This window comes from Adelges cooleyi, unplaced genomic scaffold (genome assembly GCF_023614345.1).
Source record: "Adelges cooleyi isolate 19-005CV unplaced genomic scaffold, UGA_ACOO_1.1 ACOO_flye_CR_arks_rails_tigmint_CR_PRNA_21, whole genome shotgun sequence".
Taxonomy (NCBI): Eukaryota; Metazoa; Arthropoda; class Insecta; order Hemiptera; family Adelgidae; genus Adelges; species Adelges cooleyi.
In genome coordinates this window covers 11,863,867-11,881,956 of record NW_026095871.1, presented here as the reverse complement: position 1 = coordinate 11,881,956, position 18,090 = coordinate 11,863,867, and the positions used below count along the sequence as shown (strand labels likewise).

At 30.0% G+C, this 18,090-nt stretch overlaps 2 protein-coding genes across 2 annotated transcripts; both read right to left on the bottom strand.

Moving 5' to 3' along the window:
• Positions 1-2,959: 2,959 nt before the first annotated feature.
• On the bottom strand, positions 2,960-5,935 carry LOC126834977 (uncharacterized). The gene is made up of 4 exons (XM_050567239.1): positions 5,899-5,935; positions 5,661-5,731; positions 4,562-4,667; positions 2,960-3,207 (listed from the first exon to the last, which is right to left on the bottom strand). The coding sequence occupies exons 2-4, from the start codon at positions 5,715-5,717 to the stop codon at positions 2,960-2,962; spliced, it is 411 nt and encodes a 136-aa protein (XP_050423196.1). The 5' UTR covers positions 5,718-5,731; positions 5,899-5,935.
• Positions 5,936-9,866: 3,931 nt separating this feature from the next.
• Positions 9,867-14,308, bottom strand: LOC126834858 (uncharacterized). Its single transcript, XM_050567059.1, has 4 exons — positions 14,120-14,308; positions 10,628-10,688; positions 10,398-10,512; positions 9,867-10,126 (listed from the first exon to the last, which is right to left on the bottom strand). Exons 2-4 carry the CDS (start codon positions 10,658-10,660, stop codon positions 9,867-9,869), a joined length of 408 nt encoding a protein of 135 aa, XP_050423016.1. The 5' UTR covers positions 10,661-10,688; positions 14,120-14,308.
• Positions 14,309-18,090: the final 3,782 nt, after the last annotated feature.

Genomic DNA, 18,090 nt, shown 5'->3' with positions numbered 1-18,090 from the left:
AATTGCTCTTTGCTTTTTAATCGTTAACATAATAATTGTAAGTACTTGGGTAATCGATAATTAAAAAAAAAAAAATGTACCGACAAACTTCGTCTTTCATAGCTAAAGCAAAATGGGCAATCGTCGTTGTCGTTGCAGTTAATGAAAGTATTGTTTTTCCTAATGAATACTTTTTATCAACTAGTGTTGTACTCAATATCTCTGGAGCGAATATTGCAAATGGTAAGTGATCGATAATTCAAATTACTCATAAATATATACGTAGAATGTATTACACAGTGATATGAAATATGAAATTATTAATTAATTAAAAAATGCTTATTCAATAAAAGTTACGATACATTTTTTTTGAAACTCTTTTGCTGAGGTTAGTAAATGTTTAACTTGCCTATTATATTGTTATTGAATAAACGTAACATGACATATAATCACTCCCCTCCCCCACTCTCTATCTAAAAAAGAAAAAAACAAATGTAGGACTACAAATCGTGTGTGAGTGTTATATTTGTAACCGTAGCAACAACAAAATACCATACGTTTTTATTATTACTAAACCCTTCTATGAACGTCTTGTATATTATCATGTATTTATGACGTTCAACCATCTGAGTGAGGTGCACGTTCTTTTGGCGCACTGATTTTAGTTTTATAGCTTTTTCCATTAATATATGACTAGACGTACGTATAATAACGCAATACTTGAATAATATTCTAGAAAGAACGCTTGAATTTTAGTTTGTATGCCAGTAAATGGACGAATCGCAGTCGGACATACAAAAAGTTGGCCATGACAATGAACAGTTGCAATCGTATTCCTGTTGTAAGGTTTATCCCAAGTTTACCAATTAAAATCAAACTAATTCGAAAATTATGATTCATTAAATTAGTGAGTTAAGTATTTCGAATAATTTGTAAATGTACTTGAGTTATGACAGCTGTTTTGTCATATAATATTGTCTACTTAATTGACGTTTTGTAGATTAACCAATTAAAGAAAAACTAAAGTGATATTATTGGTAATATGTTTTTATGAAATATTTTTGTATGTATTTATAAAATAATTTAATGCGCTCTAGCTCGTCAAAACAGAGTAGTAATCAAATATGTAATAGATTTTTGACTTGGGCTTAACAAAAAAACAATTTATTTATTTTTGATATTATAACATTGATATTTAAATATTTATTTTTTAAAAGACAATTTGTACACATATTTTTTAATGTACATACGCTGTTGTTCTACATAAAATTCTTTGTTCTTGTTATTGTATTCGACAATTATTTGTAATTTTTTTTTTTTAGTTTAATATTTAGCCAAGTATACAGTATACATGAGTTAGGTTTGTAAATATCGTTAAAATACTAAGCCAAATATTTTACTTTTTTATTATAATATTAAGTAACTCAACTAACTCTGTTAAGAATTTTACACTGTAAAGTTAAATGGAACTGCACAAACTTGTTGAAAAGTTATAATTCCTTAAGGATAGCCGAGATGATAGTGTGCTAGTAGCTTATAATATTTTTTCCAATAGTTCAAACGGACTGATGCGTGAATTGGCTGTCAGAATTTTCAATTATAATGTTTTTATACTGACAATGTTTTTACTCAAATGATAATATTCTCATCTACAGATTTATCAAACTAGCTTCTGTACAATAAAATGGAACTTACAATTATAATTGAATTGTGTTTATTTTTTATTTGTCGCCAGTTGTAAGCAGTTGTCTACCATAACCTCGTTATGCATAATATGTTATTTATGTACATCTGTACAACGGGTGGCTATTTGGACTAGACATAGGTTGAAATGTGTTATTCCACCCGTCATAATATTATATAAAATTCATTAATAACAAAACAAGTTCGACGGACCGCACTTGAACATATTTTGATATGTCTAAACGCATATACAACAAAACCCGGGGATGTGTCCCTATTGTTGTGGATACCATTCATGGACCAAACAAATTTAAAGTCCTCTTTAGCGAGAAAAACTAATTTAATCAAAATATAATATTTTAAATTGACGTTTAAAAAAAAAAAATGGAAATGTTTTGCAATAGTTTTTATTAATGTTTTCATGTTCACATTTTTACATGTTGCGGTGCACTTCATAGCGTTTTTGCTAAAGCGCGCGATTACTGAATTCGCATTAAAAAAAAAGGTTTATGCTTAGCAAATATTGAAGTAACCAAATGCAGAACTAGTAATCTGAATTTTATCTCACAATGTTCCAAGAGGAAAAGCGGAGTATTTAAAAAAAAAAAAAAACAGTAATTATAATATCACGTCGGTTAGACTGATTCCCGAGAAATAAGAATAGTGGGCCAAACAATTTTCTTTCCAATGTTGGCCTATAAAAATACAATCGTTTAAATCGGCTCATAGTTGGTTGAACACGGACAATGGAGAGTAGAACACTCCAATCATCGTTCTGGGACATACTGTGTTTGAAGGTCTCGGTCCAGCGGTTTCAGATATATCATGCGTACGGACACACATTCACACACAAAAACAATAAAAACACATCATTGTAAAATCAATATCTTCTAGCTTAGCGCCAAAGCTGATAGAGGTCAAAAGTATACTTAAAAGCCATCAATGTATATTAAAAGGTTCTTTGTACAGCATCTGATCGCACGCGGCTAAGTAAACATTAGTACATAAATTGATTGATTAAAGGCTAAAATAACTAACAAAACTGTTTTTGTCATGGTGTTAATTGTTACCATTTACCCACGCTGGTTTATCATATGGGCCCGATGAAATTACTATCATCATATGAGATCTAATCAATAATTTGCGAAAAAAATAACTTTAAAACTTATTCGATTCATGATTGAGCTGTTCAACAACTTGTGATATTTTATTGTATAAATAGAAAACATATAATTTTAATATAAACGTTACAACGTGTTTAGCATTACATTTATATTATTACATTATACTTGAAATATTATAGTTTAGGATGGTCTACATTGTCTTTTATCATATGTGAACATAGTTGCATTTTATTCATGCAGTCCTCGTGATCTTTGAAATGTTGTTTGGAATTTTCATCGCTTAAGGCATGTTTACAAATTTCATTAGCCACTCCTTTATCAATCCTGTTGACAACGAATGGTTTGTCGAAAGTGTGATATGTATTTGCAAGCATTTCAAATTTTTTTTCTTCGTCTGGAATGTCTCTACTTAGCATGCCGACTAAAAGGGAAAAATAATTGTTGTGTAAATTTGTAATAGTTTATCAGTTTCCAACATTAAACTTTACATTGAGAAATCATGTAAAAAGGTGAGATCACATATTATAGTTCAGGAATAGAATACGAGATTCTAAGAATTCCTAGGTAGCACATTAAGTAACCAAAGGGCAAACACCGTTTGTTATTAATTATTTATTATAATATGTTTTAACTTTCTTTCTAACTTATAATACTCGAGTCTTCATGCATAATAATTAATGTATTTAATGTATTTTAATATTAATGTATTGATTTATCGATGTTTGCTCTTTTGCTTATTTTACATTCAATTTATATATGAATTGCTTCATGCAAAAAGGGCCTAAGTCACCATTTGATCTAAAACGAGATTATTACAGATTCGTTATCACTCTACTTAGACGCATTGATTCATGTTAAAACGGCATTATTCCCATTACTATAACCCATTGTAAACGGGCAACTTAAATATGAAATTTTTGTTAAAAGGGCTTCAGTCACGGACTAAAGCCCGTTTAGCATGAAATTAGGCGCCTCGTCCTCGCACCTAAGTCTAGATACTTGTTGGAAAAGAAACAGATCTGCTAAGGAAGCGAGTGTCCAGTGCTGCTTAACGATTAAAGTAAAAAAATGGTTTAAATTAAATTTGTTTTGCCTAAAGGATAGCCGGTTGAAAAGCGAGTGTTCGGTGCTTTTTAGATTGCCGCCGAGCATATTTTGAAAATAGTATGGCTTTTTTGCATTTGGAGAAGCGGATAGGTCAAGTTAAATTAATGTTTTTGAGGCTTCAACTGTTTCTAAACATTGAAATATAAATAAAAACAAAACAAAATAACATAAACTTTAACGAAATAGTAAGTTATAGAGATGTATGAATAATGTTTTGTTTGTTCAGTGAGTAAAGGTATACATCATAATAATATTAAATTTGTATAATATATATTAATTTAAAATTAATATGTTATTGTTATTTTTTGTTTAAGAGTCTATTTTGTTGTTTTTATAGTTAATAAAATTTTTTTATGATAAAATTGTCGTTTTTGTTATTTTTAATGCCATGAACTAAAATGTTTGAAATAAATCAAATACATAAAATTATTGATTTTTTTAAAAAAAGTGTCTAAGTCCATTATACTTAAATGATAATAATCTGGACTGCATTTGAAAATAATAATATTGTTTTAATGAATGTAATTTTACTGTTTAATATCTATTAACTTTGATAAAGCCCTTATATGTTTATGCATTTTGAAACATATCAAACGTTTTTTCATTTTCCCAAAAGTTTAAAGTAAAGGCCCTTTTCGCATGAAGCAATTCATATAAAAACAATTAACCGAGTACTCCATTTTTAGCCATGCAGCCTTGAAATCCCTTTTTTGCTGCTTCAACAACTTTATTGGATAATGGTTCACTGTAAGTAATTTGGCTTTTCCATACCACCTAAAGTATAAAATGATCAAATTATAAAATAAAGGATTAATAACATAAATTAATAATACAGGGTAATCCAGCTGTTGTAAGACCTCATTTTCTCAGAAAATATGAATATTTTGAAACTATTTTTTTTTGTATACTTGTAGGACGTAGGTACTTGTACTATCTTACTTATATTTTGTAATACTATGAAAATTTCTATCTTCATCCCTTTTACGTAAAACAAGTATGGATCTCGTTTTTCAAATGGAAAAATATGTTCTAAATTCCATAAATATGTAGACAAACCCTTTTAAAAAATGTTATCGTTTTAATTTTGAATTTTCATCAGCTTGTTCGTTTGCTATGACTTTACAGAGATATTACATTTCCCCTTATAATTGTCATATTATGTCTTCGGTTTTTGAATTTCAGTAGTCCATAAAATTCATATTTATGTTAGCATCGTCTGATAGGTGAGAACACCGATAACCAGACACAATGAAATGTTTTGAGATTTAGACAGACGATAGACTTGCAGATCTTATCAACCTATTCAAACGCAGTGATAGCGTTATCGACAAATGTCAATATTATTATTTAATGGGTGTGCTACTGGTGTACAAATCGATCGAATGATGGTTTTAAGTTCAAATCTTTACGAAACCATAGCAAACGAACAAGCTAATGAAAATTCAAAATTCAAAAGCTAACAATTTGATTGTGTACTATTATAATACATTATTATTCATATTTATGGAATTAAAAACATATATTCCCATTTGATTAAACGAAGTCCATACTAGTTTTATGTGTACGTATAAGAGATGAAAGTAAATATTTTTTTAAGTATTAAAAAATATAGTGAAAGATGTACCCACAAGTATAGGAAAAGATAATTTATAAAATACACATATTTTCCAAGAAAACTAGTGCTAACATCAGATGTATCACCCTGTTACCTGTATATAAATATATTACACAATTGATCTTTGTTCTGTTTAGAAATATACTACTTACCAATAATAATAAAATTAAAGATTTCGTCGACATTGTACTGAGCAGCAGTAAAATCATAAAACTATTGTCCACTAAAAAAATGTAACATAAAAGAGATAATGAAATTTCTATAATTTAATATTGTTACAAATAGTTTTGATTTAGAATTTGTTTTCTATGTTGCTTTGATAATATTACCGGGTTTCAACATTATTATTAAAAAACAAGAAAGCTATACTGTAAGGAATTCTATACTTACATTCTAGTTTGTTACACAAAAGCAGATATACAACTAAGCATAAGTTATGAAAGTATACTATGCGTTAGTTTAAAACATAGTAAAAAATACGGGTATACACATACTTATATTTGTTTAGCTGTTAACCTAAATGTACCATATAAAGAAGACCACGCTTTCTGTTAGTGTTGTTTGCAAAAAACATGGAAATCACTAGTTTCTAAAAAATAAATTCTAATGGATATTTTTTGATGAAAATATGTGTAGCTCTAATAATTATTATAGATTTTCGAAATAGTTCTCTCTCCCCTCCAAATGTGACATAAAAAGCCTAAAAAACTGCAAAGTTTTTGTGTAAAAATTACCATTTTTCTATGTAAGAAAAGTAAGGACTATATAATTGAAATTTATCAGCATTTTTTCAATGAAATTAGTAACATAGACTAATGCATGATGCATTTCTGTGGGAGGGCTATAGCCCATACGCAATTTTGAATCGACACAACAATGTTTTGCGTTAATATCGTTATACAATCAATAGCCATTAATATTTTCTGGAGACAATCAAAATATATTTGAAAAGTTCAACAAAATAGAACCACTAATGGCTATTTTGAATAATTTTTTTTTTGTTTTTTCCATTTTGGAATTTTTTTAAATAATCCCTCTCCTTTTGTTCATCTATTCAATTTTACAATAAAGAGAATTTTGAAATCATTTACTGCTCAAACTTTTATTAAATTACATAAAAAGAAATTTAGTTACTAAATTTCACAATTTGCCTATTAAATATACTTTTGACCCAAGACGTATAATTTTTTGCAATTGTGTATCGTCAGCCATCGCAGCTTTGTCGCAAAAAAGAAAAACTGTAGACAAAAGACGTATAGTTTAATAGCTGTCAACTATTATTTAACGCCACCGATTTATTAAATACAAATTTCACTTTTAATTAAAAAAGAATCAAAATATCAATTGTTAGTAATTGGTCTAAGTGATACAATCACTTTCAGTTATAATAATATTTCTGGAAAAACCTGTGACCTCACTATGCCAATACGGGCTCTACCCAACTGTGTTTAATCCATATTGCTGTAATTTATTTATTAGGTACTTACAAATGTCTACATCCGGTCAAGAATAATTTTACTATTTTATTTTAATATTTATTAAAAACCTTTTGAAAAATATTATATGGTTTTATCGTTGTTATTACTTTTCTAAATAATTGTTTATCTACTTTCTTACTCAGAAACGACTTGAAAACACGTTTTAAGTTGTGTTTTTTGAAGTAAGAGGAAAACATTTTTTAATGCGATGTTTTCTATGCTTGTTCAAATAGTTAACTTTTAGTCAAACACCAATGTGCCAAATAAGAAATGTGTTCAAAAACAAAAACAACATCTTAAATATCGACCTAGTTATACTATTTGAAGTCTCCTAAGTAAAAACGATTTTGATTATTATTATATTATAAGGTCATTTATTTTTTACTTGAGCAATTATAAAAGTAGGACAATTGATAGTATTCCGAATTTAGTTTTATAATAAATTGTATAGGAAAAAAAAATATATTTTAAGACTTCTAGAAAGCATTGTATCTCTTATGAAATATTTATAAACTAATTCAAATGTTTTGAACGCAGGATGGATCATACAAATCGTGTGATATAACATTTTTTGTTATTTTGGTTTCACGGCCCAAATCTTACACCACAATATATTACTTATTTAGCCCGTCTAAGATTCGGTCATTCCCGATTTCTCCTAATTCCTCGCCGTACTACACAAAGCAGAACCTACTGGAGGTTTCCCCATCCTCATTATCCTACTCTCTCTTCCAACATTCTTAACTCTTGTTATGTGCTCATCATATCCTAATGGCTTTTTCATTCATGTGTACAATTATTTTGTATTGTATTTAGTTATATTTAAAGTTGGTTTCAACCCAAAAGCGAATGATGATATTGATCTTATGACGTTGTTTAATAAAGGCTAATTAAAAAAAAAAAAGAGAGATTTTTTTTAACGTTTCAGATCCGCGGTAAACAAGATGTGGGATGTATACATTGTTGTTGTTTTGAAAAGAAACATCACAGTTTTTTTATTACCTATATCGACTACACACGTGATAGTCATGCGGATGAAGAACGTGAGTAAGTGCTAACCAAAAGTTCGGTTAATAAAACAACTGGGTTTCGATTGAAAAAAAAAAAAACATAATATAATATCGTTTTTATCATTTGTGTATTGTGCAGAGACCTAAGTATGCGCCACAGCGATTTAAACCATACAAATAATAGAACGTTGGTAAACCAATAAAATATTGTTTTTGTAAAATATGACTGTACTCATAACGTTATAACTTATAAGGTCGTGTGTAACTAATAGGTGTTTTCCATATTTTGTCTGCAATGCGACATTCAATCAGTCCTTGTGAAAAATACGGTATTATATATTATAAGGTGTAAAAAAATAATATCTATTTACCGTTTAGCTTCTGTACGACCAGGGGATTTTAACTAAAATGGAAAATGCTAGTTATATACTTATAACTATGCATTAAACGCTAATAATTCCATTGCATTCAATGATACGAATGTACAAAATAGGTATTCGCTATAACTTATGTAAATATGCAGTACTACCGTGCAAGAAAATAGTTCAAACATAATATAAAGACAAACAACTAACGGAATATACCCATATCGTTTTGAAAACATGTTATGAACTAAAATATAACGTTCCACGTTTGAACTTGAATAATTATTATCAACCATGACAAATAATTCGAAACGTTTATAATCTATGTAATCAAATACTTAAAGGAAGCGGAAAGGGCTATTTGTTGGTGGGTTACTATTTCATTACATACCCATAGACATCGGTATCATATATTTGATAACTAAATTGATTTTTTCGAATATGTTATTAAAAAATTCGAAGGTTAAAACACAACAATAGACACAGATACACATCTTAATAATTGTATTAAATTATTTTCAGAATGTGACACGGGTTCTGGATATTTCAGCTTTGTCGGACCATCTAAAAACAATTAGATATTAAATTATTTTTAATAAATTATCGTTTATATTTTACAATAAGTATTCTAGTTAAATTATGCTAGGTTCACGGGTCTACGGGAATTATTATAACTGAAGGCGATAAAATCACTTTTAAAGTAACGTTTCGGTGCGAATCAGTGGACAGAATTAATCCAGCAGAGTACAAACCTAGTGCAGTCTAAACCAGTAGAGTCCAAAACAAGCAGGCTCGCATAATATCTAGCTTATTCCATTTTGTCTTAAAGTCTCAAATTTATTTGCATTCAATTGACTAAATTGAATCCGAGTAGGATGCACTTACGTTGACGCCATACAATTATTTTATGTATACATTTAGCTAATGTAAAGTTTATCAATAAAACGATTTACATGAACTTACCGTCTTCGAGTAAGCTTCAGTTTTAGCTTTGTCACTGGCAGTCTCTACAATATTTTAGAGCACAATAATTAAAGTCGCTTAAAGCATAATGCAATTTTGATGATTTCTATATTTCTCGTGATTTTATAACTAGAAATTTGTTTTATAGCTCAACCGTTTATTAGCTTCGATGCTTACAAATATAATTGGATTGCGTTTATTTTTTATTTGTCGCCAGTTGTAAGCAGTTGTCTACCATTAACGAGGGTATTCGTTAAGCATAATATGTTATTTATGTACATCTGCACAACGGGCTAAAATCATAAAAAAAAAAACTATTTTTGTCTTGGTGTTAATTGTTGCCATTTCCAAATAGGGTTTTGATGTAATTACTATTATCATATATGATCTAATCAGAAATTAGTAAAAAAAAAAAACTTTAAAACTTATTTGATTTATAAATTAACTGTTTAACAACTTATGGTATTTTATTTAAAAAAAATAAAAACATAATTTTACTATAAACTTTACAACGCGTTTAGCATTACATTTCTATTTTTGCCCTATATTTGAGGTTGAGGTTCATTAGTTGGAGGTTGGCATACAGCCTCTTTATACATAAGTGCACACAATTTCATTTGCTCCATGCATTTCTCCTGACTTGGGAAGTTTTGTTTGGTTTCTTCATTACTTAAGGCAGTTCTACAAATGTTGGCGGCAAATCTTTCATTAATCTTTCCGGTGAAACGTGGGTAAGTTTTATAAGCATTTGCAGCTTTTTCCAATTTTTCTTCATTTGCTGGTATGCATTTAAGCATGTTGACTAAAAGGAAAAAATAATTATTGTATTAATTTGGTATAGTTTATCAATTTCAAACGTTAAACTTTACATTAAAAAATCATATAAAGAGCTCTGATCACATATTATAGTTTAGGAATACTCGTACAAACATAACAGGGCAAACATCGTGTGTTGTTAATTGATTATCATTATTATAATATGTTTTAAAATGTTTACATAACTAATGTATTGGTTTATTGATGTTTGCTCTACTGCTTACTTTACATTTAATTTATATATAAAAACCATTTACTTAGTTTATCTCCATTTACTCCCGTCTTGATGCAGCCTTGAAGTGCCATATGTCCTTTTTTAATAAATTCTTTGGGTACTGGCATAGTGTTAGTAATTTGACATTTCCATATCACCTAAAGTATAAATATCGAATTATAAAACAACAGATCTATAACATAAATTAATAATAGAAAATCAATGAAACAAAATAATCTTTCTTTATGCTCTGTTTAGCAATATATTACTTACTAATAATAAGAAAATTAAAGGTTTCGCCGACATTGTATTGAACAACAGTAAAATCGTATAACTATTAAACACATAAAAATACATTTTTAATTAAAAAGAAAAACGGATAAACGAAAACAATTATAACATAAAAGAGATAACGAAACTTAATTAACTTAACATAATTTAATATTATTAAAAATAGTTTTGATTTATAATTTTTCCGTTATCGCATAAATAATATTACGGTGTTTCAAAATTATTATTGGAAAAAAAGGAAGATGTCAAATGATACATTTACTTTTCGTTCTAAATACACCATTTTACATATAATTCTATACTTACATTCAAATTTGTTATATGTTACACAAAAGCAAGTATACAACTAACAAAGTTTAAACTAAACTTTGAATGTGTATTATGCGTTAGTTTAAAAATGATAAAAAACACATACTTTTGATTGTTTAGCTGTTAACTTAAAGATACTCTAAAAAATACGAGTAAAAACATACTCGTTTTTTAGTTGTTAACTGCTGCTGCTGCTGCTGTTAGCTGCTAAATGTACTATATAATAATGACGCACGCTTTTTGTTTTTTTCAAAAAAACATAGGAATTACTAGTTTATAAAAAAAAAATTCTTATATATATAAATATAGGTATATATAGGTCTAACAAGGTTTTAGATTTTCATTATAATTCCCCTCCTCTTCTAACTGAAATTCGATGATGGAAATATTTTCATGGAAGGCTATAGGCTGTAGCTCCCTTAGTCTCTCCTCATTCTACGCCTATATATAAGGAAACGTTTCATGTACATAAAGTTGGCCCCCCTACATTATCCTATCAATACCAAATTAGTGTCAAACTTTTGTAAATAATTGTAAATTGGTTTTCAGAATTACATATTCACGGAGCCCCCCGACGTACGTGAAGTTAGCCCCCCCCCCCACTATGTCCGATCAACTCCGGATTTTTGCTAATACTAAGCAACCTATTTGCAACTAATCGCAACCAATTTGAAAAAACTAGCAACTCACTCAACTTACTTTTATTATTTCTGATATTGCGTTAAAGTTAAATAATTGTGAGCTCGCATATTATAGTGTAGTGAATACTGAAGGATCAATAAGTCTCATACGTTTATACATGTCTTAACTTTGATGTAGCAGCTTAGAAAAGGAGGCCTCATACGGCTTACAGCGTGGAGGAGGAGGAGGTGGGGCCTATGGTACCGTCGATAACAGGCTGTATTATTGTACAACGTAAAGTAAGCCATCGGTCCTTTGTTTTAGTTTAAAAGCTACTTCTTAAGAAAACGAACCAGACATATATTTTGCAAAGAAGAATAAGTAAATCCGCTAAGCCCCATACGTAAGCGCACGATATTTTATTACTATTTGATAGGGAGTAGTGATACGATTTATAATACATTATAATAACATGTTCTGCATAATGGCACGTCATACATCTCCCGGTTGTACTTACACCATTGCTATGGTAAGTACAACCACCCACACATGTTAAACTGTAATGTTATTTTTTTCTATGTTCGAAACCATCATCATCATAATATATATCATATGTTATTATATATATATATATATATATATATTTATACATATGTTTCAGTTTTACAACGTTGTCAACGCTAACGAACGCTACTTGAACTGTGATTGTTAAAATAATTCAAAATAATGTTGTTGTTTTTTTATATTATAATCACCTGTTTACGTTCAATTTCTTTTCATGCTTTATAATATTAGCATGTGTAATAGACTGTAATATAAAATAACAAATGAGCAGCGGTGAAGTAGTTGTTAATTATTTTTGTAAGGTTTTTCATTTATTACTAAAAGGTATATTTATTAAATAGATAAAAAATATAATACATGTAAAAAAGTATCCCAACTAAGAAATCAAACTCTTTATTTTTGTTAGTTTTTTCGAGTGGCATACATAGAAAATATAATAATACTCGAATACGGGCTCTTAAAATTAATTGGTCGATAACTATTATGGTAGTTTTGAACAAATCTTCCTCGTGCTGGTTTACTAATACCCGTGCGACATAATCCTTTCGAGACTATAATTCTAGCGCACACTTAGCAATCATTTATATTGAAAATATTATCATTACTTTTATTATTACACGAGGACTATGTTAAGGGTTATGTGGACAGCTCAAAATCCTTGAAATGCATTTTATGGCCGATTAAGATTAAGGTTATAGCGCAAAATGTACGTTTTTATTGTTATATTGTTAGCTCGAGGCTGTCGGCCACGATTGATACACAAATAGGATTACACATAACAACAGTAGGTACGTTATGAAATTGGGTATAGCAACTTTTACAAGACGTGTTGAAATGTTAAGGCTGGAAAAGCAGTGCGGGTGAATTGTAATTGTGTAGTTAGCGCAGGTAGAAATTATAGCACTCGTTTAGTGTTTATGAATACTAATTTATCAAATTAATGCGTTGTAATAATTCGCTTGTTCTGCTATTTTTTTCAAATTAAAAGTAACTGTTTAAATTTAGCGGAGCTAAAATATATTGTATTTATTATTATTATTATTAATATTTATGAGAACCTGCTGTGGTAATTAGCATAGAGAAATGAGCGAGTATTTATGCAAAATAATGGAGGAAGTAAAGGAAATGTGGTGAGTACAATAAAATGTGGTCAGATGAGGTAGAAACAGGTGAAATTTGCGGGCCAATGCAATACTATATTTTGTAGAAATGAGTGAGAAAGGGATATTGAAAAAATCCATTATAAAAAAACTGTCAAGCCAGTTTTATAGATGAGAAGAAGGATTATAGGAAAATTAAGTATTAATGTTTCTTTTATGTATTTTCAGTGAGAAAAAAAAATTAAATTTGAGTGTATATAGTTCTATTATGTAGGCAATGTTCATAAATACGATGACTATGTTACATACAAATATAAGAAATCTTTTTATCGTGCCATTTTTCTGTCTGTAACTTTGGATTTCTTATTTTAAAAATGACAGTAATAAAAAATGTGTAGGAATATTTGTGATTGATAAAGATCATACTCATAACACTAAAGAACTTTGTTGAGTCAGAAAATTAACCAATCTCTAAACGAAACACTGTTGTTATGTGAAATCATATTTGTAAGTCATTCGCAGCATCGCGCTAACAATTTTTTACCAATAACATCACGGCTATGCTAGGATAAATATCTTAATCTAAATAATCATAAAAATCATTTCATGAATTTAAGCCGTCAACATCATCTTTACTTATGTAATAATAAGCCTATGTAATAAAATAAACGATACAAACATTTTTTTCTTTTTATTTGGTTTAATAATTGTATCATATAATAAAAATCGTGCAGTGGTGCAGTCTGGACATTCAGCAGCTAATTATTGGTGCTTGCAAAGTCCATAATTACTTTTCTTAAGTTTAATTTTATAAATTTTGTCTGTTTATGCATTTATATTTCTTATAATCTAAGTCTATTGCAATAATTATTGTAAATACCTGTTACTAAGTTGTTTAAGTTCCAAATGAAAACTGCAAATACCGTAATGTAGTATAAAAATGTATTACAGTTTGTAGCTTTCGGCTATTGTGTTACGCCAAAAATGATTTCGATGTACACGAGATAAAGTTTCATTGAATTTTTTTTTATTCGTTTTGTTTTAAGTTCGCACGCTGGAACTTTCGAGTTTTTTAAGTACAGAAAACTAAACGACAACATTTATACATGTTATTTTGAATGTTTTTTTTTTTTTAACGGAAGAAAACTATCATTGCCAAGTTAACCATTAAGACTTTCAGATATTTTTGTTCTTTTCTTGTGCTCTTCTTATCGTAAACGAGTATCGGAAAGCCATATAAACGCTTAGTCGTCAGTAAACGGAGCGCGACACGCGACCTCTTTTGGCACGCCACACCGGTTTTTTCCTCCGCCAAATTTTTATGGCTATAAAATCGCCATTTTATTACTATTTATTTTTTTTTTTGCTCGAGAACGATACGAGGATAAAAGCAAAAAAAAAAACCACCAGAAAAATCATCATTTGTCGTTATTTCGTTGCTAAAAAAAAAAAAAAAACACTTAGCGTGGTGACCGCCGCATCCACCACAAATAATTTATATTGATAATGATAATTTAAAATGATGAAAATCGTTGAGTTTTTTTTTTTTAATGTTCTCTCGGTTGTCGGGATGAGTTCTGGAAGATCGTTTGAACGCACAATCATCTTCTACAGTAGGTACACGTTAATACTAGTATAGTAATAAATGAGAGCTATGTTCAAACGCGTGACAACCGAGATTACCTACTATATAAGAAGATTGCCGCGTTAGAGGAAGCAGAGAACAAACGCGAATGGGGATTATGCCGAAATTTAAATCTACACACAAGCAAACGGTGGAAATGGAGAGTATAGGCGTTATCACTATTCCCATTACCGGTTTTCAAAGGTGTAATACTATTTGAACGCCCATCATTTATGAAATGCGCGCATACATTATACACATTCCGTTGAAAGGAAATGAAAAAACATAATAAACAAGCATACAAGCTGGTAGATTCATTTTGGCTTATACACCGAAATGCAGAGAGCTACATATGGTAGTAGTAATAACTGCGTATGCTGCTTGGGCAGAGTGTCTCTTTTTTTGTTATTCATAAAAAAAAATTATTTTAAATCTCGTGTCACTCGTAATGTTATAAAAAGTTTAAAAATAAACAAATATTTAACCTACAAACGTTAATATTTTAACACAAATGTAGGTACACAGCTCAACGCCTACTAAACTTTAATTGAAAATTTTCAAATTAATTACACAATCGGATCGGGCGAATTTATGTAGTGTTTAATATCAAATATGTAAAATTGAAATATGAATAATATTAACAAACACCATTTAAGCTTTAACCGATTTTAAATACAATCTAAAAATATGAATAATACAGAGCTGATTGGAAAGGAAACTGCGCATTTTTTATTTATATAACACATAATTATCTGAAAATAATGAGTTATTCAAAATGTATTTGTATTTAGCACTTAATTTGCATTTACTGTTTCTAATAATACATTATTTGAAATAACTGGCTATTTATAGTTTTAAATAAAATTTAATTTTTTTTTATAAATACATTTGCATTTCAATGAAAAATAATTTAAATAATGCCCAGGTTTGATCGAGGCTAAGTGAATAAAGACCATATAACTTTGCTATGAAGAACAAACAAAATTGATAAAGTCTACCATATAATACTATATACTCTTTACTACTACTATACTCTTTCCTATATTGCTTACGCTGAACATTTTCCCATGACGCTAATAATTATTGTTTATTCAAATTGGATAATACTGATATACACATTTTACACATATTCAAGAAGCAATAACTTTTTGTTTAACCATTTTTTTATGTATATGGTAAATGACAAGTTAACAAGAAGCGATAGTGGAGAAATATATAGCGCGGCCGTGGGAGGCCCCGCGTGGGCCGTAAAGGCTACAATATATAAAGATCCGATGAGTTATCGTTTGATTTCGAAAAGTTGACTGAACTCCAATAATCGTTTGTGCTGTCAAAGGAATTACTCTTTTATTTCTGACTGGTACACTTTGCAATGTATTTTATTATCGGTGTTAACAGAGCAAGTGCGCTGCAATCATTCGCATACAAATCCAACGATATGTACATTTTTTATTAACCGGTTGTCAAACCAAAATATCACAACCTAGCCGCGTTTATGTATAATCGAAAAAAACGTTTATTAATATGTTTAATCAAACGGGAGTTTTGACAGGAGCGGTACCGAAAACACAAAAAAAACCCAAATCTTGTTTACGACTCGACTCGAAAAACTTTTCAGGTAACTTTGTACCACACCCTTCCCCGTACACACACGTGCACGCTTTATGACCGTATTACTATCTCTTTGTATCGGCACCACACGTGGAAACTTTCGAGCCGACGAACTCTCACGGGACATTGCATGTACAGCCGCACGATGATAACGATCATTCGAAATCAGCCATCGGCGGTTTTAATGAAATCTTCCCTCGTGTTTTCTCTCACAAACCAAACGAAGCTGCCGTACATTATGTACATTGTTCAACGTCGTCGTGTGCATCGCATCGGCAGCAGCTCCCCCCGCGTAATCATCGTGTCTGTCGTCTGTTGCAATTATTATTACCGCAGTGGGCCAACAAAACAAGCCAAAAGGGAAATCCTTTCACGTGTGTGAGTGCACACCGTGCATAGTGTATCCTTTGTGGCAAATTCGTATAATATGCATGTATACACAAACACATGTTCCGAGTGTTCGGCCGGAGACACACAAACCGTGTGTTTGTCTTGCTTGACGAATATGTGTTTGACTAGACAAATGATCCACCTTTCTCTGTGTAATGTAATGATGCGGGTTCGGCACATGCGAAACCCCATCGGCTACTGGGTAGCATCATTCGTCTGCGGCACGCGCACAACATATATGTACGTTTCATGTACAATGTTTACTGTTATCAAAAAAAAAAAAAAAACCGGAACACAACAGTACGACAATCAACTCCAATGGCCCTTATAAACAGTCCGGACACGTATCACTGTAAACAAATTGCCGACCGAGTTCTTTGTTGTGTATTTCCAAGAAAATGGGCGAGATGTGTTTTACGGTGATTGAATACCATTTTATACGACGATAAATTGTTTCACGCTCCAAAGAAAACGCAATATATCTATTTGGGATCACATTTGAACATGCACACATTTGTTCAACGCACTATCATAGAGTTATATATCATTATATTATACTACCTACTAAGCTAGAGCAAAATGTAAATACGCAATAACAAATTATTAATTAAAAAAAATTTTTTTTTTTTAATATTATAATATTACTTAGTGGTAAGATTAACTCTATGATCGTACTCAATGATTTACTAATCGTAATTTAGCCAATTTTTTCAAACAAAAATTATAGATTCAATTTTTTTTTTAATTTAAAGTTTAAATTAAAAATAGTATAATTATTTTGAAAAACAATATCGGTCTCATTCAACCCATAGAGTAGAAACTAGAAAGTACCACACTTTCTTCATTTTATATTAAATTGCCAAAATTTGTTATTTTAATTTAGGCCGTTCAGTACTACACTATTTAGTTGTTAATATTTTCGAACTTATGCCAAAGTTTTCGAATATGGTTTTACGAGAATGTCGCCCATTCAATATTATACAATATATCGCGGCGGAACAAACCGCTGTAAAAGTAATAATAATTATAATATTATTATAAATTAAATCTCTGTGATGCGGCTCAAGGTTTATTAATAATTAATTTCGGCGGTCGCCAACACTGTCGACGCGACGGTCACCGCGGCGGCGGTTGTTCGCGGTACGGCCAAAAAAGGCCTCGCAGGACGATAAAGAGCAATTTCGAATTTAATGAAAACGTATACGACGGTTTTAAATCGGTCGGGG

What these genes read in the sequence shown, in the direction of transcription:
- LOC126834977 (XM_050567239.1), bottom strand. Translation starts at nt 5,717, where the DNA reads ATGATTTTACTGCTGCTCAGTACAATGTCGACGAAATCTTTAATTTTA. An exon ending in CTTTAATTTTATTATTATTG is followed by an intron (nt 4,668 to 5,660) that starts GTAAGTAGTATA and finishes TTTATACTTTAG; the next exon opens with GTGGTATGGAAAAGCCAAAT. An exon ending in GGCTAAAAATGGAGTACTCG is followed by an intron (nt 3,208 to 4,561) that starts GTTAATTGTTTT and finishes TTTCCCTTTTAG; the next exon opens with TCGGCATGCTAAGTAGAGAC.
- LOC126834858 (XM_050567059.1), bottom strand. Translation starts at nt 10,660, where the DNA reads ATGTCGGCGAAACCTTTAATTTTCTTATTATTA. An exon ending in CTTTAATTTTCTTATTATTA is followed by an intron (nt 10,513 to 10,627) that starts GTAAGTAATATA and finishes TTTATACTTTAG; the next exon opens with GTGATATGGAAATGTCAAAT. An exon ending in AGTAAATGGAGATAAACTAA is followed by an intron (nt 10,127 to 10,397) that starts GTAAATGGTTTT and finishes TTTTCCTTTTAG; the next exon opens with TCAACATGCTTAAATGCATA.